The sequence below is a fragment of the Aptenodytes patagonicus genome, chromosome 13, assembly GCF_965638725.1.
Source record: "Aptenodytes patagonicus chromosome 13, bAptPat1.pri.cur, whole genome shotgun sequence".
In the NCBI taxonomy this organism is placed as follows: domain Eukaryota; kingdom Metazoa; phylum Chordata; class Aves; order Sphenisciformes; family Spheniscidae; genus Aptenodytes; species Aptenodytes patagonicus.
Window position 1 is genome coordinate 978,550 of NC_134961.1, and position 27,776 is coordinate 1,006,325.

General features: G+C 50.8%; 1 protein-coding gene across 3 annotated transcripts in view; it reads right to left on the reverse strand.

Annotated features, from left to right (window-relative positions):
- The window catches only part of ADCY9 (adenylate cyclase 9), a 95,982-nt gene extending 89,049 nt beyond the window's left edge, over positions 1–6,933 (reverse strand). For 2 of the 3 annotated variants that reach the window (XM_076350590.1, XM_076350589.1), the window contains exon 1: positions 5,066–6,933. In XM_076350590.1, coding sequence (XP_076206705.1) covers positions 5,066–6,764 — 1,699 coding nt within the window. In that variant the 5' untranslated portion in view covers positions 6,765–6,933. The remainder of the gene's footprint in view (positions 1–5,065) is intronic. The other variant, XM_076350591.1, reaches the window with a different exon arrangement.
- Positions 6,934–27,776: the final 20,843 nt, after the last annotated feature.

A 27,776-nucleotide genomic window follows, 5' to 3' on the forward strand; every position in this document is an offset into this window, starting at 1 on the left:
AGCTGGCAAGACACAAGACAAGCACCCTAGCCTCCTGCACTCACCCCAAAAACACTCACCAGTTAGAGACTAAAGCTGCTCTTAGCCAAGCCACAGAGCAAAGCTAAATCTGTGCAGAGCTCTCTGCAGAGCTGCCGGCTGGCACAAGCACAAGCCTTCTAGATTTACACTACGCCCAGCAAGCCGGGCTCAAAAAGCTAAGGAAAACTTTCATCTTATCTTTCATCTACCTATGAACTTCCAGAAGCCCATGACAGCTACGGGTCCTCCAAGTGCAGGTCTGGTAAAAGACAGAAAGATGGGGCAGGCAGGGAAGACTTCAGGATTACACCTTGATGGCAGTGGTCTCCCCCTGATGGGCCGCAGAGGGGAGGAAGGGAAGAAAAGTTCAATGACTTATCTCTTCATAACCTTATCCGAGACTTTTGTCTTTCAGGAGCACCCGCACTGCGTTCCCTGTAACCCAAACCTGAAGAAGCAGCAGAGTATCAAGTCACCAGGCAGAGCTGTATCCCGTGGTCTGCCAAGGGAAAAGCGTCCCGTCGGTCACCGGTTGCCACCATGTAAAAAGCTAGGCTATTTATCAAGAAATAATAGCCTTAAATTACATTAAAAGGTTTCAATATCGAGCAAAATGGTGACTTTTATAACTGATTTGCTTTATTTAAAAAATGTTTAAAAGTAAAGCAGCTATTAAAAGAAACATGGACAACAGTGAAGGACAATACAGTAAGCTGCAGATCTTTGATATGCTTTATCAGAAACGGCCACCAGTTGCCACAGTTGAACTGGTGGATTTTCACGCAGTAAGCACTGTGAAGGCTGACCTTCCCTCGGAAGCCATCAACGACTCGGTTGGGTTAGCCAGGTGACAGAGTGCACAAGATCCACTTACGTTTTTTCCATGACGAAGCAAATGACAAAATCGGAGAGAAAAGTGTGTGTCTCTCTTCAAGGGCTTCTAACAGAAATTCAGCAATAAAGCCATTCCTGAGGCAAACTGAACAAGGACGTCTCTTGCTGCAGAAAGTTTGGGAATGATTTTAACAGGAACTTCAACAACAACAACAACTCTTATTGGAGTATCAGCATACACACAAATGCCCTAAATGAAATCACGGTTCTGCTGTGCTATGCTCTATAAACATAGAGAAAGCATTCTTGCCCCAACACGCTTACGTATTTTGAGCGCTCAAAAAAAGATGCCGGTGACCCTGGTATTTCTGGAAGAGTTGCTGGCTGGCAAATAGCAATATTGTGACCTCCTAAGTAACAAGAAAGAGAAATGCAAACAACCAAGAAGAACAGAGCAAAACAAAAATATTTCCATAAGCAGAACTTTTTATATCGTGAGAAGAGATCTCTGACTCCAGAGTTCAGAAGGGACACATTAACGTGTATTATGTGCCTCTCAGTATCTCATAGTCTTCAATAAATTTATTTGCTAGGAAGCTCAGCAAGAAAACAGAAAAGGGGAATTGTCTCAAATCCTACAGCAAAATTATTATGGAAGGTATCATTGAACTGATGTCTAGGGTTTATCTGCAGACCTCAAAAAATCACCGCAACATTGCTCTCCTGCGCTCCTCTCACATCCAAGGGGATCAGGTGCTGTGAAAACAGATGGCCTAAGCAATCTTAAAACAAACAGCAGTCAGAAACAGGCAAAAACCTTGTAAGGTCATCAATGGCTCACTCTGTTGGTTTGTTTTAGACACCATCTACTTAATTCAGAAGTCAGAACCAGGAGGGAACATACGAGGGCCCCACTTCTTGCAATAAGGAGCCAAGGAACCAAAGGAGGAAGAAGAGATATTTCCATCCTAAGATTTCAGTGAACCACAAAACAGCACAGGGAAAGAGAAATTTAGTTTTGCCTCGTCTATTCCAAAAAACAAGGAGAGCAGCACTAGGACAACTCAGGGTACATCTACATTAGTATTTCAGATGGAATGGGGAGCACAGTTTTGAAGCTGTTTACCCAATTCACTCCTATGTACCTTGCTTTGGTGCAACTGTGGAGTTGTACCTGGATTCCTCTGGGTGAACCGAGCCAAAAGACTCGCTCCAGGAGCATGGCTTGATGTGCTCCAACCACAGAGGTACTGTTGTTCAAAGACCCAGTCCAGAACTAGTCTTAGGTAGAAGTCCTGAAATATGCATAATGTGGACACCGAGTCCTCAAGCACCTCCCATTTTGCTCTAGAAAGAGTTTACTTGATTATGTTGACTTAGCCTCAGAAAGAGAGCTACAACTACCGTGGCAGCTCAGACAATTAAGAGATAATTTATTAGACATACAACATAAAAAATAGGATATCATTAAGATACCCAAAGGTTGAAAGGAAGCTGAGAAGTGAAGTACCGGTAGGGAAACAAAGCTTATGTCTGTTATCTACGCAGCACTTTCATGCTTGAAAAGACTACAACGTATGACATAATTAAACAACCACAACAAGCTTCCTCTTCTCTATCACTACTATCAATGAATTCTCAGGGAAAATAGTAAAGCAAAGCTTCCTAACAGCACCTCCGTTCACAAAACCGAGCAGATGCTTGGCAGAGGACAATTAATTAAGAGGTGAAATCTCAGTTTACTCTATTAAATCTCAGAGCTGCTCCTTAACAAAACCCTCCCCTGCAGCAGGTTCTAGACACCAGCCTGTGCCACTGCTGTTAGATTGCTTTTATCATTGCCTATTCTGTTTTTTTTTTCCTGATGCCATTTACCTAAAGCACTGAGGAAACAGGAAAAAATGGGCAGCTCTGTAGCACCCACCACGTGCCCCGAGGGTATGGGCACAGGAGGGAAAGGAACTACGTGTGCCACAGACCTGTGGATAAAGGTGGTCATGGCAGAGGTCTGCTTGGTTTAAAAGTACACACAGGCTCTCATTTCTATAACTATATAAGGCATTGATAAGAAATGGAAGCTAATTACAGTTCCACAACAAAATACAGAAGGGAAAGGGGGGGGGGAACCCAACCCAACCCATATTCCTTGTTAAAGTAATTCTTACCACATGCTCCAGTTGCTTTCATAGCTAGGTTTCAGGGTGAGAAGAGACCATCAAAATATCAGTCCACAAAGCATACTTCATCTTATCTAGACTGCATTTCAGTTTGTTCGTCCTAGTGCCCTGGCTAAGGCAGGACCTGTGAAAGGCATTCAAAGCTGCAAAATCCGAACCACTGTACTGACGAGACACAGCAGCCTATGCCCTCTCGCACTAAATGTAACCAAGGACAGAACATAACTCTGAGAAAGACCATGAAAAAAACACTCCTGGCATGGGGTATAATCGCTCTACACGGTGCTCTTGTGATCTCCTAGAAAATATAAACAAATAAATAAAAATATTTAAGAGCAGTACCATCAGTCTCCACAAGTAAGCTCATGTCATTTTGTGATTTATAGTATCGAGTACAGTTATAAATTTAGCAAAAATACTTGATTTCATTTGTTGCTACAACACGGCCTTCACACTGCATCTGGCTGTAAAGGTAGATGGAAGAGGGAAATATTGCAGGGTTGTTTCTCAACAACCTATTCAATTTATTTTCACCAGAACAGCCAGATTCAGCTTAGAGTAACGGAGAGATTATGTCTGATCCTTTTCTTCTTGAAAGCACACTTCCACTGAAATACATCAGTGTCAACAGTTTTCAAAGAAATTAACTGAACTTGTATTTTTAGAAGCTAAACAGAAAAGCCAAAGCCCAGGGACACACATCTGCTTCAGTTCTATGGCTTCCAGCCACCAATGTCACTGTCGATATTTTTCCTCCCCGTAAGCCTCTCATTTCAGCCCTGTTGCCATATGCATGCGGACAGCTAGCTCACCAAAAATAAGTATTTGTGTCACATCAAAATAAGCACCTGCCACAGGCGAGCGGCCTGCCATTACCGCTTCCACTGCTGTTTTGCAATACTCTCCCCCCGTCCTTACTCACTGACCTTTCCACAACCAGCCTGGCCTCGTTTTGTATTTGTTGCAACAAACACCTCCTTCCTCCATCACAACGTTGTCCTGTGACTCCTTCAGTTTCTTCCACTCCATTTTCCACGCTTACTTTATAAAAATGGGTACCTTTGTACACGGAACGAATAAACTCACATAGCATAAAAGGGTTTGCAACATATTCCACTCCCATTTTGATTCGTCTGCTCCCCACCTTGGGTTACAGGCACTGCAGACAACCATACCTCCACGAGACAAAGGCACGGCACTAGAGACACAGCTTTTACTAAAGAGACAATTAAACCCTCAGCAGGTACAATCCTCCTGCACGCGCTTCTAAGCGCTGCTAGAAAGCAGTCAAGGGGTTCATTTCAAAATGAATACTCTGCAGAAAACTGAAAATCAGACCCTTAGCCAAGCCGTACGGGGAACCGAAGGATCCCTCATTTTCTTTTCCGAAAGGCAAATTTGCAGTTTCATCCCCAAATCCTTAGAGCTGCAGAAACGAGAGCATCTGCCAGCTCACTGAACCACCTGAGTAACTTTTTCCAGCCTAACTTCAAACTGTAACAACTTGCTGTATCAAACTGCCAAATCTACAGTGCTCATTTCTTTCTGTGAATCCAGCTGTCATTTTTCCCAAATGCCTTCGCAGTCCCAACTCTCCCAATGCCAAAAAAAACTTTTCACAGATATACATAATTTTGCAAAACACATATGCTCTATGTATGGCACATGAAGTCAATTAACAAGTTTACTTACTGAATTAAAGGATGACACACAACAGTAAAACAAAAACCTCTTGCAGACAGCAAACACATTAACCTTCTCCTCCCTATGATGTGATACTCTCACAAGAAGCGCCAAGGAGTTTTGAAGTCTAAGTACATTTTGAGCACCCCAGAAGATCTTTCATGCTTATCTCCGTGGCATCTTTTATTCCGTAATTCCCATGGTGTTTCTGATCACCAACACGCGGAGTTAAATGTAAAACACGTTCAATTTGCAAGTCAGCAAGCACAGAACACGCACTAGGGAAAATATATTCCCTCATAAAAGAAAAAAAATAAATAAAAGACTGAGCACAAATTAAAAGCACATACCTTTTAACTGGTCAGCTACCACGCTCTGACCAACACGCTCAGTCACCTTTCCATCCTCCATCTCATAACGATCATCCAAGTATTTCGCAGTAGCTTCTGAAATGTGGACTTTTCCAGCCACCCCGAGCTGCTCCATCAGATTGGCCAAATTGACATCATTGGACCACACATCGAACTTGAATCTCCTCATTCCCAAAATGCCACACAGGACTGTCCCAGTATGAACACCGACTCTCATGTTCACCATTTCTTTTTTCTCTTGGCAAAACTGCTCAATGGCTTTAATCATACCTAAGCCCATCTCGATGCAGCAGTAAGCGTGATCTGCCCGGGGCTCTGGGCAGCCAGCTACACAGTAGTAACAGTCTCCCAAAGTGCTTATCTTCTCGCATTTAGTGTCCTCGCACAGACGGTCGAAACGTCCAAAGAGGTCGTTCAGGAGTCCCACCAGAGCGTGGGCAGATTTATTTGCGCTCATTTTCGTGAAGCCAACAATATCTGCGAACAAAATGCTCACTTGCTCTATCTGCTGCATTTTAAAAGGACGGAATATTATGGGGGTTTTCTGTATGGAGGGCTTCTTCTTCCTGTTTTTGGGGCTTGAGGTGGAATGACGTTTGACGGAGTTTTCACTTTCATCATCCCCCTGCTTCATTAAGTCATCGGCTATTATTCTTGGCATAACAGAATGAATCATCCTCTCTTTCAGGGCTTTTTCCACTTCCAAGTCTTTTCCATGCATGATGGATTGCCCCACTTTCAGGAATGTGCTTCTCGATCTGACTTCGGACATGATAAATAAATGAATACCGATGGCGTGGATGCAGACGTGCAGGAAGGCTTTACTCAACAGCTCCCAGTAAACTGCACCGGCTCCGAGAGGCGTAAAACAGTTCTCATCGCGGAAGTGATAACCGAAGGTCTCAAAGAGGACCGAGTACGACAGTCCCAGAAACAAGCTTAAATACAAGGGTAAGTGCATCACCGTGTAAAGCAACAAGAGCACTTCAATACACATAGAAAAACTGCCTACTTGAGAAAGACAAGTGTCTGTGGGATCTGCCGGGGAAGTCTGATTGGACATGTCACCGCTTCCTGAGATAGGTTTCAGAGCCTGGAACTGCGGAGCGAGAGTCAAAGCAAAAACCAGGAGGGTGAGTATCAGCGAAGTCCATACGTAATGGCGGGCGTAAGTCTTAGTGAAAGTGAACACAAAAAACGCTACACATACCAAGAGGAAGCACAGAGCCGGCACCATGAAAACAATCCGTTTCTCTCTCATGTGTACGCCGAAGTAGATGCCCCAGAGAAGGCAGGCCACGCCGATGTAGAAGAGGGCATAGCGAAACCTGCGCTGGGTCTGCGGGAAGCATCTCTCCATGCAAGCCTCCTCCAGGTTGTTGGAGTCGAACTTGGGATTCCACCACTTGGAAGAGGCCCTCTCGAAGAGCTGCGGCAGCTTCTTCTGCCGGCGGAGGCCGGGGCCGCTGCCGCCACCTCCGCCGGCTCGGCGGGTGCCCCCCGACTCGCCCGAGCTGCAGCTAGAGGAGATGCTGTACTTGCAGTGCTTGGAAGAGGAGCAGCCCTGGTGCTGCTTGGGGTTGATTTTCACCGTCACGCTGTTGCTGTCCCCGCTGGAGTCGCAGCTCACCTCGGTGCTGTGGTGATGCAGCAGCTGCTGGTGCGGTGGGGAAGCCATGTTGTCAATTCCTCCTGAAGAGCCCGCTCAGGAGTTGGGTCTCTCGGGCTGGGAAAGCCACCGGGCTCCTCGGAGAGTCGCCTCTAGTCTCCTCCCGCCGCCACCGCCGCCTGCGCGGAGGGGCGGCCGGGCAGCGCCGGGGCGCTCCGCCGCTCGCCGGGCTCGGCACACAGAGCGCTGGGGCGCGGGCAGCCCCACATATTCCCCTCGCCTCGCACGCCTCCGCCGGCCGGGCAGGGCCGGGGCTGCCGCCCGCCGCTGGCCCCGCTCCCGCAGCCCCGCCGAGGCGCGGGACGGGCGGCCGCTCGCTCAGTCCCGCGGGGGGGACGCCGGGCCCCCGCCGGGAGGGGACCGCTCCTCCATGTCGGCTGCAGCTGGCCGCAGCTTCCTCCCCGCGCCCGCCGGGCAGCGCTCCCCTCACGGCCGCCGCCAAGGGGCCGGCTCCCGCCGCGCCGCCCCGCCGCCTCCCTCGCCCGCCCAGCCGGGACGGCACCGGCGGCCGCCCCCCACCGGCCTGCGCGGCCCTCCCCGCCGCTCCCCGCCAACGGGCCTTGGGCCCTCAGCCGCCCCGCGCTTTCCTGGCGCCGCGGGCAGCGCCCGGGCGAGAGAGCGAGTGCCCCTGCGGCGCCGCTCAGCCCCCGGCGCGGGGCTCGGCCGTCGCCTCCTCCTCCTTCTCGCCTGCCGCGGGGCCCGGCGGGGCTGGTCCCGTCACCCTTCCCGGCGGGGTGGTGCCGCGCCGCCGCGGGGAGCTCCGTGCCCTGGCGGGGGCCGGGCCGCCCGCCTGCGCGCCGCCGTGGGAGGGGAGGGGAGGGGAGCGGCGGGGGCGCGCTCAGGCGCGGGCGGCCGCCGCCACCATCTTCCTCACGGTGTGTGCGTGGGGGGGTGTTCGGGGGGGCTGCGGGCGCGCGCCCCCGCCGGCCAATGGGGCGCGGCGCCGCGGCGGGAGCGCGCACCCCGCACCCCCCCCCCCCCCCCCCGCCCTCTTCCCGGCCTGAGGGGCGCGGGGCGGGAGCCCGTCCCCTCGCGCGCACACCGCCCCCGCCCGGCCCGCAGACCCCCGGGCGCGGCCCTTTCCCCTCAGAGACGGGCGTGGGGGTGAGTTACTCCTCCGTGAGACAGCGACGCCCCCTCGCCGCGGCCGCTCCTCGCCGGCAGCGGGCGGGGAGGGCTGACAGGGACGGGACGGCGCGGGGTAACCGGCGGCTGGAGCCGGGCGGGTCCCTCAGGGTGGCCCCGCGCGGCCCGGCCTCTCGCCGTGCGCTGTCCCCGCGGCCGCCCTCCCCACGGGCGGCGGGTGCCTCCCGGCGGGTCCCGCCGCCGCCTTTAGGGCCGCGTCTGTTCGCGGGCGGGGGTGGGGGGGGCCGGGGAAACGCCGCCGTTGGCACGGCTGACATTTGCCATGCGCAGACAACATGCACTTCAGCAAACAATTCAACCTTTCCGCATCCCCGCAGCCTGCTGGAAACCCGCTGGCTTGTTTTTCTCCTCCCCTTTTCTTCGCTTGTTTAGAACTGATGCCATCTCGCCTGCACCGCTCCCTCAATTTTATTATCTTTTCCTCGCAGACGGCCCGTATCTTTCCCTCCTTCGCAGGGTTTCTCTCTGCGCTCGCTTCATCTTCTTCCCCTCCTCTTCCCAGCTCTCCATCCCTCACCCGTGCTCACAGATGGTGTTCCCAAAGGCTCGGTCCCACCAGCTTCTCCTCATCCCGCTCCCTCTCAGCCCCTCAGCTCCTGCCCTGCTGCTTGTCCGGTTTCTGCCCGCAGCGGCCCGGGCCCTGCTGTGCCTCCTGCTTCCCTGAACCCCATTTACTGTTTTCCAGGTGAGCCTTTCCCAGCTGCAAAGCGCTCGACTCCAGCGGTCCTTCCTCCAGCGGTGCTTCCTACCCAGCAGCGAGTCCCTTCTCCTCTGAAGATGACACCGTTTGGTAAAATGTACTCTTTTTTTTTTTTTTTTTTTAAATAGTAATAGAAAGTATGTGGCCACACAGTTACTGGAACTGAAACCTGTATTTTTTTCCATTTCTTTGTAAAAATATTACTTATTGTGCAGTAACCATGCTGTAAAACGTGTTTTTTTTATTAATATTTTGAAGAAATTTGTATTTCCTGATGTACTCAAATACCAAAATAATCTATAATAAAAAAAGTCCAATCAATAGCGATAATTGTTTTGTTTTTGCTATGACATAGCCGTCTCTCGAATTCCAACTAATGGCTCGGCTGATCAATATTTTATAGCGAGTGCTGCTTACCGTGCCACTCTTACGTAAACGTTGTTGGGAAGAAAGAAATCCCTTAGCTGACAGAGCAGAACGGAAGGATGGCCTCCTGGGCTTGGCTATTAATTGATAAATTTACTAAGACTTCTTTGCAACCTTTTTATTGATTCATCTAAATGTACTTTAAGTTACGTTTTTACTTCATAAAGGATGATGAATTTATTTAATCTGGAGGACTAAATAAGTGTGACAACTTCCAAGGATTCAGAGATACTGTAGAAATTTGGTGGGAAAAGGAAACAAGTTTTTTACCTCAATGGCAAATAATTTAAGTTAAAACTACCTGTGTTTTTTAACTTTGTTATGTAAACCTGTAAGATTTATGTGGTCGCAGAGGTTGGGTGATTCGAACTTTGAGATATAAGACGTACTGAAATTCCAGCATGGATTTTTTTTAGCCTTGCTTAATGGTAGTATTGACTTATTATTATTGCTTATGACATCCTTACTCAACTGCCAGTCCGGGTCAGCTGCATTTCCTTAACACCCCTCCAAAAAGGGTAGAAACTACAAAGAGATAAAGTAGGGGGGGGGAAACAGGAAATATTTTAAACCCGTATTATTTCTAAGTAAATCAGGATGTCGTTGAAAAGAACACCAGGGTACATTGTCCTCCAGCTGAAGATGTGAGTTTTCCCTCTGGTATCAACAAAGTCGTGATTTCATTCAGTTCCTTCGGTGCAGGGTGATTAAGAGTGCATGAGCGGTAAATAAGTAAAACATCGTTTGCCTGGAGTGTAGTAAAAGTTGAGGCCCTTCAAATTGGTTTTTATTACTGAGACCTGCTCGGGTAGGCTTTAATTCAGTTTTGAAGAGTGTCTAAAATGAAGATGCAGGATTGTACCTTCATTCAAAGTAAAACTCTTAGGTTTGTGTGTGTACAGCAGTAGGTGAGCGCGCAGGAAGGAGGTGGTTCAGGTGCGCGTGTGCTGCACAGAGAGAGTTCACGTGCGCGAGTATGCTCACGCAGTCGGAGGAGGGAGGCCGTTCATATGTATTTTCCCTGCGTGCACACAGAAGAGACCGACACTTCAGGCATGGAGGTACGTGTGTGCAGGTGACAGAGGATGAGCAGAAGCAAAGCTCAGACTGAGAAGCCAGAGAAGTGTCTCTTGTTCCCCCGTGCTCAATAGGGAGGGGACTGGCAGGACTTTGTATGTTCTTAGAATAAACAGAATCACATCAAAGATACCGGCTACATCACAAGTTTTAACTGAGTGACCCACTTAATCCCAAATTTTGTCTGGCTACTAGTCAGAGACTGCTTTTGATCACCGCTAATGAAGTAGTCTCCCCTTTCCCAGCTTTCCATACTGGTTCGAAGGGCAGTGAAATGGGACTGAAGAAGACATCTGACTTGTCAAAACCCTCCTTTGGTAAGCTTCAGATCGTGATTTCGAGATTGTTCAGAATCCTTTCTCCCCTGAGGAAGGTCCCGCTACGTTTGTTACTCGTAGACTCCCATCCTGCTCCTCCTTTTGATCTTTGGGTGAAACAGTCACCCAACACTCGCCAGCCCGGCCATTCCCCAGCTTCCTCTGTCATTATCAAGTTCTGTGGGAACATGCACTGCGTATGCAGCAGGGAGAACGGTTACCTTGTGTTGACTTTTGTTAGCCCTGCACTGGCTGAGAAAAACCTATGGCTGCCTCCTGAAAGACTGAATTTTTAAAATTGGGTATTACGTCACTTTCACTTTGCTTTTACTGTGAAGGTTTTTCTCCACTGAATTCAAGAAGCAGATTAAATACATGTAAGCAGTAATCAAAAAATGCCAGTGATGCTTGTATTTATTTCAAGTGTGAGTAAAATCTGTCTTAGAGGGCAAGAAGTGGTTTGACGTTGTATCCGTTATTTCCCCCCCTGCATTCTGATTTGTTTTTGCCCAGGAGTTTAACCCCACAGAATATAATACTGTCAGCATGTCCCTCTAAGGCAGCGTCTGCGTGGGTAGTGTTTGTAGCATCCTTTAAGGAAGATGCTTCCTCTGGGTCACTTTCTTAGCAACCACAGTTAGCACATCTTGGTAGAGCCGGCAGCTTCCAGGCAGTATTGATTTTGAGTCCCGGGTTCATTTTAGTGTCTGGTAGTTCTGGGTTGTGCTGTTTGCCTGCAGAGAACTCTGACTGCCCTTCCAAAATACTCTGTGACTGTTTTCCGTTCTCAGAGACCAAGTTAGAGGAAATACTTTGCAGTGCAATAGCTGGGCAAATGCGTATCCTACTTGCACGCTTCTTTTAACTTCATGCCGCTAAATATACATATTTAGTCTATAGAATTGAATTTACTTCCCTTCCCAGAGGCACAGCTTTGTCAGCTCTAATGATTAGCTTTTGTTTGACGTTCATAATATTGTACTTCACCGCTTATCTGATGGAGCTGTGTGAAACTATTTAGGGGGGTTCTGAAATGTGACAACCCACGTGATGCTTTTTTAGACTTCACAAACCGCCTTCACGAGGCAGAAGAACATGACATGGGAACTGCTGGCTAGAACAACAGCGTGTATTAATGCCGTATAGTTGGTGTAGCTGGGGAGGAGGAATGCTATTTAGAAGTTTGTGGCTTTTATTGTATGCTGTCAAAGGAAAACGTACAGCCTGAAAGAAAAGGCATCGTGGATGCCACGAGTGGAGACTATTGATCCCATCTGGCTCTGGAGACAGCATAAATATTGGAGGAAAAACGTTAAAACCTGTTTCGTCCATCCACAGACAGAAAGGCTCAAGGGAGACAGCCCAGATGCCCCATTCCCTACTTTCTTACCTTAATAAATAGCAGGATCTCACTTTCTGACAAAAACTTCCGCGCCTGCATCCTTGCTGACGGGTGCAGCATTCATTACGAGCTTTGTTTTGAATCCTGGTAAGATCTAGGTGAAAGAACTCATGTTATGGATTTAAAAAAACCAACAACTTTTCTGACTTCTGTTCACAGACTAACAGGCAAATATTAGAAAATATTTTGGAGGATTGTTACTCCTCCATGGTTTTTAACATTAGAAAAGTATCATGATGCTTATTTTACTTTTCCATCAAAGAAGAGCACAAGGATTACCTTTGACATCTTTTCCATATGAAGCCACGGAAGCTGAGTACGTGGTGCATTCTTCTGACTTCCTCGGGGTAGCCGGGTTGGGTTTGTGTTCTCTATTTTCATCCTTCTGAAATTGCAGTTCAAATTATTCATATCACTGACAGGATTTCATATCCCAGACGAGATGCACAGCTAAAATAAGCGAGTAAGCAGTAGAACATCTTTTTATGTGACTTGGACCTCAAGAGGGAGGATAAAACTTGGTCCAGCTGAGTGGGAGTCACTGGCTTCCATAGGACCAGGATTTTACTTTATGGTTGTCTCATTCGAGTGTCCTTCTACGCTGAAAGCAATGTAGCCTATACCAGTTATCTGGCAAAATGTCTGCCACCAGGAGGTGGCTTCACGCAAATATACATTTCTGTAAGATGAAGACAAACTTAAAATTTATTGCTCATTCCATTCATAACCAGAAGTTCTCCTGGCTTGCCAAGCTGCTGAATCAGCTTGGGTACCTCACCCTTGAGTCAGCGAAGCCTGAAATAGAAACTTGCTCCGTTTCCGAAGAGAGGAAGTGCCACTGTTGTCTGCAAATACAGCCACATCTAACGTGCTTTTATAACTACGAACGCTCGGTGGAGGAATTTGCATGACACTCTGCTTCTTAAAAAAAAAAAAGCGGGGGGGGGGGAAGGCATTTTCTTAGTTGAAATAGGAGTGTTAAGTTTGTTATGAATGGGACTGTCTGGGTGTGGAAGCATCAAGGAATAAACCTCAAGAGAAAGACTATACAAGCGACAGTGGCTGATGTCACCTAGACTAGCCCGGCGTCAAGCTCCCACTCCATCTACTTGCAGCTTCTCAGGACATTGAAATTAGGGAGACAAGGGACAGCCTACGACCAGGCTAAAGCAAAGTCTTAAGCCATTAAGAAATGGTGGCAAGAAGACGGGTAGAAGCTATAAAACGCTGACTGAAGATCAGCTACAGCGGTGCTCAACCAGGATTCCCAAAGCAGAGTTGAGTCGCTCTTGCTGCCATGCCGTAACTCCGCTTTATATCACAGTGTAAAATAGCAAAAACCAGTGAAAATGACCAACAGTTGCAGTCAAACTGTGGGAAGTGACACTGTAAAGTCATCAGGAGGACTTCCATGAGTAGGTGGAAGGCAGTGAAAAGGCATGTAAAAATAGTCCCTATGTGATATAAGTTAGGGAGGAGTTTCTGTGGCTCCAAGTCAGGCCAAGAAGTAAAAAAATAATCATAGTGTTAATTCACCCGTTCTCCCCTTCTCAAGCTGCTCAGCTTTTTATCTTGCAGATGTAGCATCAGTAATTTTTAGCATACTACAACAGGACACCCAGTAAAAATACAGCTTCGGGTGGCCGTCAGGCAGACGCTTGTTGTGTGCCACCTGCCCGTGAATGCTCCCGGTTTTCCCCTCGTGCATGCCGCAGGCCAGTCTCGCGCTCTTCCCGGTCCAAGCAAATGAATGCCGCTGGCGCTTCCGTTAAAAGTCTTCTGAGCTGGCTTTACCTTCCATAAAGAGCAGGCCGTTCTAACGGGCAAACGAAAAACCAGTAACCCCTTTCGAACCCCAAGCGGGTGAGATATCCAGCCATTACCGGGCTAAGGGAGAAAACCCCTTTGACTTAGGGAAGGCCTGATGTATTTTACTTCCTCTGGAAACTTTTCCTCCGTCTCCTCCGAGAGAAGGGCTGGATGCCCACGTGCTGTTCTCCTGTGCCGCAATGCGACCTGCTCCCCTCTAGCCGTGAAGATCTTGTATATGCCCCTTCACCTGTATAACATCACAACTTCGTGATCTTGCAAAATAAGGTTTATGAAGTCAACGCTATAGAGAAACAGAAACTAAAACCTTTCTGTTCTCACACCTCACTTATTTAGTGGACAACCAGTCTCCATAGCACAGTTTCTGTGGGAAGATCCTGATGGATAGGGGAGTTCTCTTTTACGGGAGCAGCAAAAGGACCCTCAGAACTAAACTGTTCTAAACTAGTCTAACTATTGCGAACTAAACTAGTCCAAACTATTCATATAACCTTGCAGGCAAGTTTCCTCGTGGGGTGACACTTGGTGCAGGATTTTCCTGCAGTACTATGGAGGAAACGACAGAGATTTGGAAAAATTGTCATTTCTGCAACGGGTGCGAGTGCTGCATTTTACCATTTTCTGATTTTTGCAACAGTGCAGTTGCAAGTTGCAACACAGTTTATCTTTAGTGTTTTGGATTATTCAACCAAAAAGAGGTTGGGATGAGAATTTACCGGCACAATTACAGGCTCATGCAATCATCTTGTGCACACGTGGCGGGTTTGGAAGAAAGACCTGCTGCAAATCCACAGAAAATCCTGGCTATGGGATTCTAAGTGCCGCAAGGAATTACACGACGCAAAACTGAGTAAAACATTTGCTTTGCGTGTACCAAGCCCTTTTTAAATTTAGGTTTCTGGGGAGAAGAGGATTGCTGTGGCATTTTTGTGACTTGGTCCCTTGTCTCGGTTGATCTGCGATAGAAAGGTGACCCCGAGCGCTGCTGAGCTGGGAATGGATATGGTGAGAGCCATCGCTGTCTGGGCTGAGCGTCCGCTTTGCGAGCAGCAGAGCGTTCCCAACCGCATCCCTGAATAGATTCACTTTCTCTTTCCCTGGCTCAGGCTGTCACAGTGTATGCTAGCTACAAATCTGTTATTCTGCCCTGTGGGTGCCAGAATCATTTAAAAAAATAACCCAACTCGGTAGTATTGGATTTTTGGTGATTTTCTTTTTTTTGCCCGGAAAGGATAGAAGAGAGCATTCTTCTCAGGTGTACCTGAGATTTCACCTGTGCGGCTGTAACTCCTGTGCTGTCTAGGGATATAGATGACTCCCGCTACCCCAACCGGAGCAGATATATCTGAGCGATTTAGCAATGATGTGACGAGCGTGAAGTGGAAGGCGTTGAGAAAGTATTGTATCAATTTTTAGTTTAAGATGGTTTCTACACGCTTGTGTTCTATACGCTCGGAAGGAGTACACTTCCCCTGTCTCCAAACACAGGAACCAGTCATTATTTCAATTTATTGCTGTGGTGGTAGGATTAAGCCTTTGATGAAACAAGAAGAAATTATACAGGGCGATTTGACCCCTGCGATGTTAGTGTGGTGACTGAAATTGGGGTGGCCCAACGCGGTCCACTGATTCTACTGCTAGGTGATATCTTTTGCATTTGTGTTGATTAAAAACTGATTTCATTCTAAACCGATGGCTGCTGCACTTCACGCTTTACGACTTAAAGGTTTTATTTACACTGCACAAAGACAAGACTACAGTAAAGATTATTGGTGGGGCTTCGGAATCAAGTACTTAAAAATTACGAAAAGATTACATTAGTTTTAGCATTTTGACACTCTCAAATAATATCCATGGAGTGCTTGATGCTCTCTGAGTATCCAGGACTTTTGCTGGGCTATCGATGGACCCCGAGTGCAAAAAGAGCAGCCAACACCTTCCGAACAATCATGTTTAAAGCTGAGCGTGAACGCATGTTTCTGCCACGTGCCCAGCTCTGCTTCCAGGGAACAAGATGGGAAGAAAATGTTGCTGAAAACACGAATGCATAACACTTTGGCAGAGATGGTTATCGCATCTCCTAGTCATTTTTACCTATGTTGCTGCCCTGACAACTGTGGTATATTATGGAAACAAAATGTGAAGTCACTCAGGTCTGGGTTCTGCTGTTTGTGGACTAGACAAATACATTGAATACCTTTTGCTGGAGGTAAGAGAAAATGCATGCTTCTGCAGCGAGGGAGAAATACCGGTTCTGGGGTACAGCAAACATGGGTTAGAAAGGGGAGTCGGGGGGCAAAACCAAGTGGCATATAGGATGCAATGAAAGATCACGGAGGAAGAAATGGTACAATCAAGCAATTATTGGCTAGATGCAGTCAGGATTTAGGAATGGGCCCCGATCCTTTTATAAACGGGGAGTCTCCTTGAATTGGGTAATGGAAGTACCGACAGTCACACTTGATAAGCGAAAATCAAATAACCCTCGTGCTTCGTGGCACGCACTAAACCCTTAATGACACAGCCAGGAAAAAACCATAACCCATCACAGGCTTTTCGGTAATTTCCCTCCAGGCTGCAGCTTTCAGAGGCTCTGCATGATTTGTACCTGCGAGAACTGCTCAGAGGTTATGTTTCGGTAGGTTTAGACAGATGAGTTACTTACCGAAGGATATCTCTAAGAGGGAATTTGGTGCAGACCGAGTTGGCTGCTGTGCTGCTATGTGTGACCCCGTCTTGTCACCGCATGCCTGAAACTGTCCCACATGTTGTCTGTTAATTTGCTAAATTATTTCCTAGAACACTTAGAAAAAAAAACAAGGAGCTGAAATTGCCTCTCAGTATTTCTTCAGTCCAAACAAACAAACAAACAAGCAGACTGTGTCTCTTACGTGTCTAGTCAAAACATCTCAGTTATTAATATTAAACTCCTGGGTACCTGGAGAACCTGCTCCTGAATAAGCTACAAAGCTGAAGCATGGCTGAAAACATTAAAAAAAATTATTCCACCATCTTCAGCTGATGTTTCTGCAAGGTAGCAAGAACAACCTCGCCTCTCCCCTGTAATGGCAGGGCATGCCGTGCGGCAGCAGGGGTGTGCCATTGCACTGGTGTGTGGCAAACGTGCGGTGCTAACCGCTGGCTTGCGTGCTCGCGCCTCCCTCGAGGGCTCTTGTGTCTCAAAACCGGACTGCCTGGTCCTCCGCGAGGACCGCTGAAGGATGTTACACGCTCCTGCGAATCCCTGCAGCAGTTTCGGGAGGCCAAGACGTGTGGCCTCGCCACAAATCGCCCTAGATTGGCCCTAGGGCCAAATCGCCCTAGAGAGAGAAAAAGCTCCGGCCATAAAACAGGAAAGTGGGGGCTGAGAAGCAGATTTATTGTGCTAAGTGGTTTTTTCCGGTCTGCTCATTTCTCCTCTTTTACCATCCTCATTTCAGTTCCTTCCTCAGCCTTGGCTCCGTGGAAGGCCAGGGAAAATATTCTATTCCCCTTTCACGGTCGTAACACATATTTACTAAATCCCATTTTATTATAACCCAGATAATGATTGCCATGTTTTATTTTTTATCTGGACCATTTAAGCTCTTAATGAAGGATTTGCCCTTAATCTGGATCCCTTGCTTCCTTTTCTTGTTGCGTTCGGTTAGAAGTCAAGGCACTTGCCATATTCCTTCAGAGGCACTTTGTCTTGAATGGAGGTGTGTTGATTTTTAACCAGATTTTTCATCCTGCCCTGTCTTACCTTCACAGCCGTGCTGCTTAGACCAGGAGGCACCAAGCTCATCGCTTTGCTACAGCCTCAAACTTCTTCTTACAAGCCAGAAACACGGGCAGGGCTCTGGGAGAGATTATCATCTTCCTAACCTCAGCCAGGCTGCAAACCAGCCTGCAACCCACCTTCTTCCCCTAAATGAGCAACATGCTTCACTAACCACAGAAACTTCAGCAGCACCCAGTCACTGCCTTGATTTTTTCCCGGCAAGGCAAGGCACGGCAGCGATGATTTAGCAGCGTTCATGGGTGGATGTCTCCCTCTTCGAGAGAGAGAACAGAGCTTAAGGCTGGACCCCACCACTTCGGCGCCGCTCAGCGTCCTAGAAGAGGAGGAACACGTAGAGTTTTGGGGCTGAGGTCTTACTTAAATTATATATTAGGTTGAAAAATTAACACCCCATTTATAGGAATAAAGGATGCTCCCGGTGCCTACAGATGCTGCTTTATTTGGCAAAAGCGGCCAAATCTACCGGACTGTGGTGTTGGAGGACTTTTATGTGTAGCAAATAATAACTGTCTTTAATTAGCCTTATTTACACAATAGATGTCAGCGTTGAGCTCTCTAAATTAAAAGGGCAGAATGTCCTTACTCGGAAATGCCATTTTTGAAGCCTGACAACTTAAAACCAGCGGGAAGGTTTTTGCTCAGACTGCCTGGGGAGAAAAATCACCTTTGGCTCAACAAAACAGGAAGAACTTCAAGCCCACAGTCAAAGTTTCTCAAGAAACTAATGAAAATGGAGGATTATAGTTTAAACTGTTTTGCAATCGCTGGCCTCAATCCTGCAGACACTTTTCACACGTGCTTAACTTCATATACGTGGTTAGTTTCGCTGACCTGCACGGGATTATTTACACCTGTAGATAGGAGTACATGCCTGAGTGTTTACAGAGTGGAGTTTAAACTACAGCGTTTGTAACCAAAAAAATGGCATTACGTCAAGATCTGCATAATTGGCTCATTGAGATTCTTTATGTCAGGGGGGAAAAAAAAAAGCTGAGAAATTCAGGAATTAAGACTCCTGAGGCAGTCTCAGATCTGCTCTCCCGTGTGACTGGGATCTTTTGTTGTGCCGGATCACAGCATTGGGCCGTGAAACTTTTTTAGCAGCTATTAAAAAATACCCCCACCTTTATATAGTCTGAATCTACTGCTCATACTGTCTGCATTTCTTTCCGCTCTCTGATGTATATCAAAGCTAAAGAAAGTATGTTTGGCCGCTAGCTGAGACTGAAAGGTTTCCCCTTGTCAACGGGAAGCAGCTAATTAAAAAAAAATTGTTTCTTTATAATTTATTTTTCTACTTTTTTAATTTTTTTTCTTATATCATGGCAGTATATTCTACCTGCCATGAAGCAACTTGTTGAAACCCCTGAAACAAGAATAAATCACTTCTGCAAACTGTAGTTCTGCCGTTTATCGGCTTGTTTCTGTGCAGAAGCCAAACTGCCATTAAGCTGACTCACATTTTGGCATTTTGTGTTTGTATACAAGATGACGATGTTTGCAAGCAATGGGGAAAAAAAAAGTTATTCAACGGCACTGTGGTCCCGGCAAAATCTTTCCCTTCTCTGTTGCGTCTTCCAGCGACCCTCCCCTGCCACCGCGGCAGAGGCCGGGGACGTGGCCGGAGCCCAGGTCCAGCACAGGGACCGTTGCCGTCGCTCTTTGCTGTCCGGCACCGAGTGTAGCCGGGGCGTTCCCGCAATCCCCCGCATTTCATCCCAGAGCCATTGCTCAGCCATCTCCACCTGCGTGTCCCCAGCCAGCCAGGCTCTGGGGCTGACAGAGTCCCAGATCTACCCGAATTTAGGCACGCCTGGTGTCCCTCATCCCTCCCTGTCCATCCTGACCCTCCGATTGACCCTGTGCGATTCTGCCAGCACCCTTCGTGGCTCTGAAAAGCCAGCTTTGGCTCTCAGGACACTTTTCACATCATCTTTATCACACTAGGTCCAAAATATTCAACATAGTATTCCTGGCATCGGTGTCTTACTTGCCACAGGGTTTATTTTCCCTCGCTGTCCCTTTTTAACTCCAACTCCCTCACCCTAAGTTTTACCTTGGTTTTTTTTGCTTTTCCTCAGGCAATGTCAGGGGTTTAAGGACCTGCTACGGAAGGGACGGGGACACTGGGCACGCTGTTACTAACCTGCCGTGGCGTGGCATACCTGACTCTACATTGCTGCCGCTCCCACCCGTCTCTCCTGGCATTCCCTAAATTTTAACTGCGGCTTCTGGCTGTGTCACAGTCCTGTCGGTCACTGGGGAGAGGCAGAGGAGGGTCCCCCTTCGGCCTGCGCCGGCGCAGCTCCTCTCGGTGTCCTCTGGCAAAGGCTGACCCATCGCCACCAGCCCCGCATCCCACCCTGCGGCATCCTGCCTCGTCCTTCACCGGGGAAGAACCGCAGCCGGGATAAACCAGGTGGACAATGCCGTGGGAAAACCCTGTCCCGGGATGCAACAAACCACCCCCCACCCCGTTCTGCTTTGCCCCATGACCGCGCTTGTCAGCACGGCTCTGCCGCAGACCTCGGGGCTGCGCCGGGCCCGGCGGGAGCGATAGCTGGGGCTGGCTCTTTGGCAGTGTTTGGCTGAGGCCAGTCACCGTTGACTTAAGCAGGAGCAGGTTTCAACTGCTGAAAATCCCATCCAGATCCACTGCCAGGTGGAAACAAGTTGTTAAACCCTTTATATCAGGGCAGTAGCAACCCTTCATCAAGCAGAAAGCACAGAGCGTTCGGTTTTCTGCCGATGGAGAGGATGGGGGCTCTGCGGGTACCCCCAGAGTTTCTAAACGCTTCTTCACGGTTTCTAAAACTCTTCAGTTTTCTGCTTGAATGCGACAAAAAGATTTGTCGAAGCTGGATGAAATGTTTCATCTGGGGGTGCTGGCAAGCCTGGTGTGCCGTGGCGCTGCCTATTCCCGGTGTCACCGGGGGATTCGGGGTCCGGCGGCACCTCCCGGCTGTGCTGTGCTCCTCCGGCTGATGGAGACGATGGGGCTGAGCCGGAGGGACCGCCTGGCTTCACAGTGCCAGCGGGGAGCCGGCACCTCTCCTGCCTTTCCCCAGGCTCCCAGCATCTCTCGTCACGGCGCGAGCAGGTACCGAGAGCAGCCCTCACCTGGCAGCCTGGTGGGTTGAGGAGCCTCCCTGTGCTCCACTAACGATTTTACTGGGGTGCACCGTGCTTGTGTACCCGGCTTTGCCGATAAGTCCCCTCCCTGACAGAGCTTTAGCATCTACCTCCAACCGGGTACGGCTTGCACCCTGCCCCAGCACCGGCTGCAAAGGAGCAAAGGAGCGACGAGAGCATCGGGGACCAACTAGGTGAAGAAGTACCCGGAGCACAGCCCTGGCTTTGGCCAGAGCTGGGGCTGCAGCTGCAGCTGACACACAATTTCCATCGGTTGCAATGGGTCAGAGGCAGCTGGGGCTCCCTTCCTCCCTGCTCGAGCCCCCGCCGTCAGGAGCTGCGGGCAGGATTAAGGAGAAAAAGCAACGTACAGGTCATGGGAAGAGGGAAGACAGAAGCAGCTTGGCCACCGAAGAGGAAACGGTGGGACACAGATGTCGGTGGAAAGCTGAAGCCACTTACAGAGGATGCGTTTACTCTTATTTCCTTCCACTATGGCTTAATTGCAATGTTTTTTAATGACGGATAGGACAGGAGCTGGGCTTCTGCCTAAACACTTCTCCGTCCTGCATAAAAGCGCTGAATTTAATATTAACAACAATTAATCACAGCTACCGGGAAGCACCCGGCAGCGTTCCCTGTCCCTGGGAACACTCGGTTCACATGCTCAGCCCCATTAATTCCCACCTCCAGGCAAATGGCACCAGAGAGTTGCCAGGAAGCAAGGGGCTTCCGTGTCCTGCTGAATTTAGACCCAGAGTTTAAGTTGTAGCGGCACCGGCTCCCCCCTCCCATCCCCTCTGACAGCCTTTGCTGTGAATAACGGGGTGGTTTCGGGCGCCCCTGGATAGGCAACGGCCCCTCGCCATCAGCTCACCCACCCGTGTTTCATTTTCTCTCCCTGTGCCTCGAAAGGCCGCTGGGATAATTCCAGGTCACAGCGGGCTGGCTGAGCTAGGGACCTCAGGTTTGCTGGGACGTTACTGTAGTTTTCCTGTTGTTGCTACCACGACTCCCTCTCTCATTAGTAGCACTAATTGCTCATTGCATATTTTGCATATGTATATTAGTATTTCGGAACAGCTCGGTTTTGCATCCTGTAACTAAATGACCACTAACGAACGCGTTAGAAAAGGAGCAGCCAAATGAAATAACGTGTGCGGGAGTGCTGGGCGTGTATACAATAATGGCCTGGGAATTCACTATAAGGTAGCACTGAGCTGCCTCCCGTGCTGCGCAGGCTCCTTGGCCGGGAGAAAGCACGTGTGCGCACCCTTGCAACCCCTCCGGTCCCTCCTCTGCTTTAATGGATCCCCCCCCCAGGTCCTGGCTCACCGCCCGCCTCCCTCTTACCTCTTTCGTTTCCAGCATCCACGTGAGCTTCTCGGTTGAGCCACCCGCCACCAGCCCTCCACACCCCCCCATTTTGCAGGGGTTACGTTTGCTGGACACCCCGTGGGGTGAGAATAACCTTCCCAGGGCTCCGGGCTGCCCTGGCTCCTCTGCCTCTCGCCCTGAAGGTCACCCAGGCATGCTAAAGCAAATGGTGACCTGTTGGAGCCAACATCCAGGCTTTTTCCATCTCTCCCAAGCAGTCGGTCCTTTGGGGCATCACTGGTCGCCAGCCCGAGGCTCACCCCAAGGCAGACATCCTGAGCAGTGGCCTTGCTCTCCATCCTTCACCCCGTCTCCACCGGGAAGGGCCGATGTCACGTGCAAACCCCAATTCTGGGTCCGAACCCCTTTGCAGCCTGCAAATGAGCCATCCTCCTCCCATGGGTATTGACCGAGGGAAGTGTCCCCAAAGCACCTGCACGCTCTTCAGGACAAGGCGTTACTTGCCCTCGTGATTCAGTGTCCCGCACGTACATGTCTTGGGCAAAATATACTGATTTGGGGGCTCTCTGCAGATGTAGGGCTCTGGCTTGAGACGGGGGTGTTCAGCTAACGTGACCTGAAGCTGCTCATCAACGCTTTAATGTTGAAACTCTTCTGACTCCGAGCAGCAAAGCGGTGATGAAATCTGAGCCCGGCCCCTGCCGCGGCACCCCAGGGAGAGGACAGCCCGAAGGCTGGGGATGGTGCGAGCCAGGGTGCCCTCCGGGCTGCAGAAAGCTAGAAGGTCCCAAAAAGGAGGGATTTGCATGGAAAGGGTGTTTTGTTTGCTCTGGGGTTCATAAGCAGCTGCTTGAGCCGATCGGGCAAGCTGCTGCCAGCGGGTTGGGTGCAGCGGGGAGGGCAGCGGCCCCAGCTCCGTGGTAGACCACCGGGCTGGCAGATTTTGGGGGCCGCCCGGGAAGGGAGTAAGAGGGTTGGTAAACATGCCATGTCCACAGGGACCTTGTGATTGCAGCAAGGGGCATTTCAGGGGCAAGGTTTGGTGGGGTTTTGGCCCCAGCGGGTGCTGGGTGTGCTCCCCCCCACCCATCGGGTGCGTGGGGACAGGCTGGATGGGGACGGTGGCACAGGGAGAGCTCCACCGTGCTGCAGGTGGAGCACCCGGGCTCCCCCGCGGTTCCCGGCAGACCTTTCCGAAGGTTTTAGGTTCTTTTCTGACGAAAGGGGCAATGAATCCCCACGTTCCCCGTGTGTGGTCAAAGGCAGGTGCCCTGCCATGGGGTGGTTATGGCTGGAGAGGTGCAGAGTTTGGCTTATTACCGCAAGAAGCTCTGGCCTCGAGCTCACAGCGAGAAAAATCGATCTGCTCAGGCATCCCCTCCTCGTCTCTCCCTGCAACGTCCAATGTGATGCCTATAAACAACCAGAAATCGAATCGACCTCATCGGAAATGAGCCACTGGGATATGGGATATTTTCATCTCTGAAATGCAGAGATGCTGCCGAAGGGTTGAGGTTGTGGAGGGTCCAACCAAAGCAGCAGGGTCCGTAAACCCCTTGGCTTGCGTTTGAATATTGGCAATGCCACCGCCGGGCTTTGGGAGACCTTTGGGAAACCTGCTCGAGGTTCCCCTTGGCGGGAACACCCTGGGCGCAGGCAGGATCTGGCCGCCGCAGGGCTCTCGGCAGCGCTTGGCGGCTCTTCCCCAGCGATGTCTCTAAGATAAATGTTTGTCTTTTCCGTCCAAGAGATACGGCAGAGCCGCTGCCAGCACCACATCTCAGTGGAATCAGCTTTCCTTCTGCCAGGAGCGTTACCGGCTCATGATTCACATCTTTACAGCAGCTTTGGAAGGAAAATGTGCTTCTTGCTAGGCGGACCTTCACGCACGTCGAGATGCCACAGTTTTTCCAGACTTTCCAAAGGAAGCCACGACCGAGTGAGACATTCCTTCTCCTCTTCCAGCTTTCTTGGAACAACCTCTTTTGATTAGTGAGCGAGACAGATAGTTGGAAAGGCAGAGAGACAGACAGACAGGCCGGGCAGTAGGTTTATAATAAGCAGTTTGCATGAGCCCCAGCCTCTGGTGGGATGGTGCCTCTGTCCGTGTCTTGCTGGGTGGCTGGCGAGAGTCCCTGGTGTTTGCCATGGTCCCCAACCCCCTGTCCTCCTCCATGGTCCCCAACCCCCTGTCCTCCTCCATGGTTCTCAACCCCCTGTTTTCCTCCATGGTCCCCAACCCCCTGTCCTCCTCTGTGGTCCCCAACCCCCTGTCCTCCTCCATGGTCCTCCATGGCTGCCGGTGCCTTTGCCACCAGGGAGAGGACATGGTGGCATCCAGCATCTGCAGGGCTCAGCGAGGGCATCCCTGCAGGGCTCTCCCCGAGGCAGCTGCCAGGGCAGGCAGGATGCGAACGTGATGCTGGAGGGGGGAGAAGCGGCCACCGCGCAGAGCATCCCTGCGGGCAGCCAGCCCACCCTGCCGCCGAGGCGGGCGAGCCGTGCGCGGCGCTGCCGGCGAGGCTGAGTCACGGGGCGGCCTGCCTGCCGCGGCACGCGTGGGCCCACGGCCGTGACTCAGCCCCGCGGCTGCCAGCGCTCGCCGCCAGCCCTGCGGCTCCTGCTTCTCCCCGGGGCTTTGTGCCGGAGCCCCTGCAGGTGAATCGGAGTCCGGCTTTGTGCCGGTCCCCGGGGGACCGCGGTCCCCGGGAGGAGGAAGGGTTGGCTTTTCTCTCTGAGCACTCAGCGTGGTGGGGCCTCTGCGAGGGGGGGAGGAGGAGGGGGACCACACACAAAGGGGGTTCAAAAGGCATCTCCTGGTGCGGGTGGGAGCAAGGATCTGTCCCACCAGGGAGGATCGCGCTGCCCTGAAGCACAAAGCAAAGGAGCTGGGGTTCACTTTGCCGGTTTGTGCCTACGGCACGGGAAGCCCAGTTGGAAAAAGCAACCAAATGGCTCAGGTGGGGCTGGCAGGTCCCGCGTGAGGGACGGGTACAAGGCCGGGGTGCGGGGAAGGAGACAGGAGCTCCTGCCTCGCTCCCTGCAGCTGCACGCCCCGGGCCACCCCAGCCCTGGCACTCGCACCGCACCGGCAGGAGAAACAAAACAAGCATCTCCAGGGAGTCTGTTTGGAAAATACCAGGTTTTATTAGACAGGCTGATGTTCAAGCTGACAGTTTTATCCCAATGCACACGATCACGGGCATCTACGTGGGCCTGTGTCCCAGCTCCCTCCCTCCTGCGATGCTCCCGGGTGAGATGCTCCCCCCCCCCCGGCACCGCAGGGGCTTGGGGTTTCTTGGCAAAATGAAAAGGTCTTCCTGCTCCCTGTTTCCACCCCCAGGTTCCCAGAGCTCTCCTAAGAAAGCTCGGAGGGAGCTGGGCTGGGGACTGCAGTCCTCTTGGGACTGACAGCCACTTGGATCCATGGTAGAAAAAACATCTTGGTGTTGGCATCTCCCCGAGCCCGCACGGCGCTGAGTCAGCGTGTGTCATGGGCAGCAGAAAACAGCCCCAGCTTCGGACCATTGCTGGCATCGCTTTGGAAAGAGACCCCTAACGTATGATATCGGGGGAGGAAAAAAGGTTTTGGCCGTCACAGAGGAGCCCCATCCGGGACACGGGCACCAGGGCTTTGCACAGGGCGTGTGGGTGCTGAAGGGGAAGAGAAAGGGAGGAGAGGAGGCAACGCGTGCTGGAGAATAGAGCAAGAGAAAAGGAAAACAGATGGGGAGAATGACGGGAGCGGCCCGAGAGCAGAGCGACGGTGCCTTCAGGTTCAAGGCCATAAGGGAGAGTCAGAGCTCCTCCCCGGGATGGGGGCCTTTCCCTGGGTACCCCAGAGCCCACGGGCTTTGGGGGGACAGGGCAGCAAGGAAAGAGATGGCACGATACAGCACTTGCAAATAGAAACATTTGGTGGCCTTTGCTTGCTGTGACAGTGGCACACAGTGTGACGGCAGGAACAGTGACAATATTAGCTCATTTCTGTCGGTGTTTCTATTCCATTAGTTCTTAAGAAAACCATGCAGACTAGCCCAGCGGAGGAGAGTGGGAGACGAGGAGGAGTGGGTGAGACAGAGAGGGACGCCGACGAGCAAGGGGATCATGTACAAGAAAGAAGAAGGAACAGCAGCGGAGCAGGGCAGCAGCTCTGGGGCAGGTTTGAGACCTCGCGGTGCTGACTCACGAGCGCACCACTTCTCTCTGGGCTGTTCTGGCTGATGCTTTTCTCTGACACGCTGCTTGCCTTCACTCGTACCACCGGTCCCCTCTGCGCTGTGGGCAAAATCCCTCTGCACGAGCCATGCCCCTTCCCATACTTGGATGTAGATTTGGGTCTCGTCTTCATTAGTTCAAAGGCAGAGTCCTACCTCAAAGCAGAGGCAAGGAGCATGGAATTCCCTGGGGTGGCGTCCCCCCAAACTCACCTAGACTCAAGGGGGCCTCTTCTTCGCAGCGCCTGGCCTCAGTGCCGGGGGACGTGGAGCTCCCATGGACCTTCTGCCTTGGCCCATGTCCCGTTGGGCACATGGAGATGAGGGGCACTGCCCTTCACACCCTTCCCATCACAACAGCCTTCCATTCCCAGCTTTCTCTTTCCCTCTTTCATTCCTTTTGCCTTTTTCTTGCCTCACGTGGCACCTCCATGTCTTCTTGTTCCTGCCAAAGGTAAGTCCCCCTGCTCCAGAGGTTTCCTGGAGAGCAGCCCTAGCTGTGGTCATTTGGCAGGAGGAAGGAGAAAGGACGTTTAGCAGGTCGTTGGTGGGCTTGAAGGCACCAGTCTCCATCCAGGGCAACATCTACCTCTTGGTTTGTGCTCGGCTCGGCAGCCTGCCGTGCTGGCCGTGAGGGCCAAGTGACAAGGCCACCCCTAATCCTCCGGCTTTCACTGCCAGGTTTCAAGGTCAGCTGTCCGCGGGGAACCTCACCCTGCTCGGGTGCTTCCGAAGCAATACTCCTTCTCCTCCCAGGACTGAGCGCTGATGCACAGAGATGAGCCAACAAAATTGTGGCTAAAACAGGGGAAGTTTGGCAAACAAGCCAGAGAAACCTGCCTGGGTTGTCCTAGGGAGAACAGATCAGCAGATGGGCAAAAAGGATGCGGCTAGCGCCCCCCCCATTCCTGCCTCCCTCCACAGAGGACACAAACATGGGGGTCTGACTCTGAGAAAACAGCAACATGGACTTGAACAAGGTAGAACTGCTAAATGCTTTACCCTCGGAGCCCTGCTGATCCTCAGGCTTGACTGGCCAGGATGGGTTTTTGAGGTTGGCGGCACACGCAGGGACCAAGTGCCCTGTCCCTGTGGTGGCCCAGGGCGAGGAAAACCTGCTCACTGCTCCTTGCAGGACTGTGTGATTTGGGGTGCTGGTCCTCCTCCTGCAGCACAGCGCGGCCAGTGCTGGCAGCTCCTTTCCAGCCCACTTCTTCCTCTGACATGGACTTGCAAATCCCATCACGGCTACCTGTCTGGAGCTACAAATGCCCCTGCAAAAGCCCCTTCTTAAGGCGAACACCCAGGTGAAGGCTGCAGAAGTTCAACTCAGCTGTTATGCGAAAGGAGAACTCACTGGGCGACCTAAAAGTCTCGGAAAGAAAAACAAGATCAATATTTGCAGAGATTTGTAGGATGTTTGTGCCTGAAAACAACAGCTGGGACTTGGCCTTTCTTTCCCTGCCCAGCGCTTTGCCCCCGGGGCTCCCGGTGATGCCCCGGGTTAGTGTGTCACCGCTCTCCCCTGGGCTCTCACATCGTGCCCTCGTTCTCGCTTCCTGCCGGCTTCGGGGATGCAGCAGTTGAAATTCCTGTTCATGTACTCTTGGCACCAGTGAAAAAGCAGCTACAGTTCTAGCTCACCGTGCATT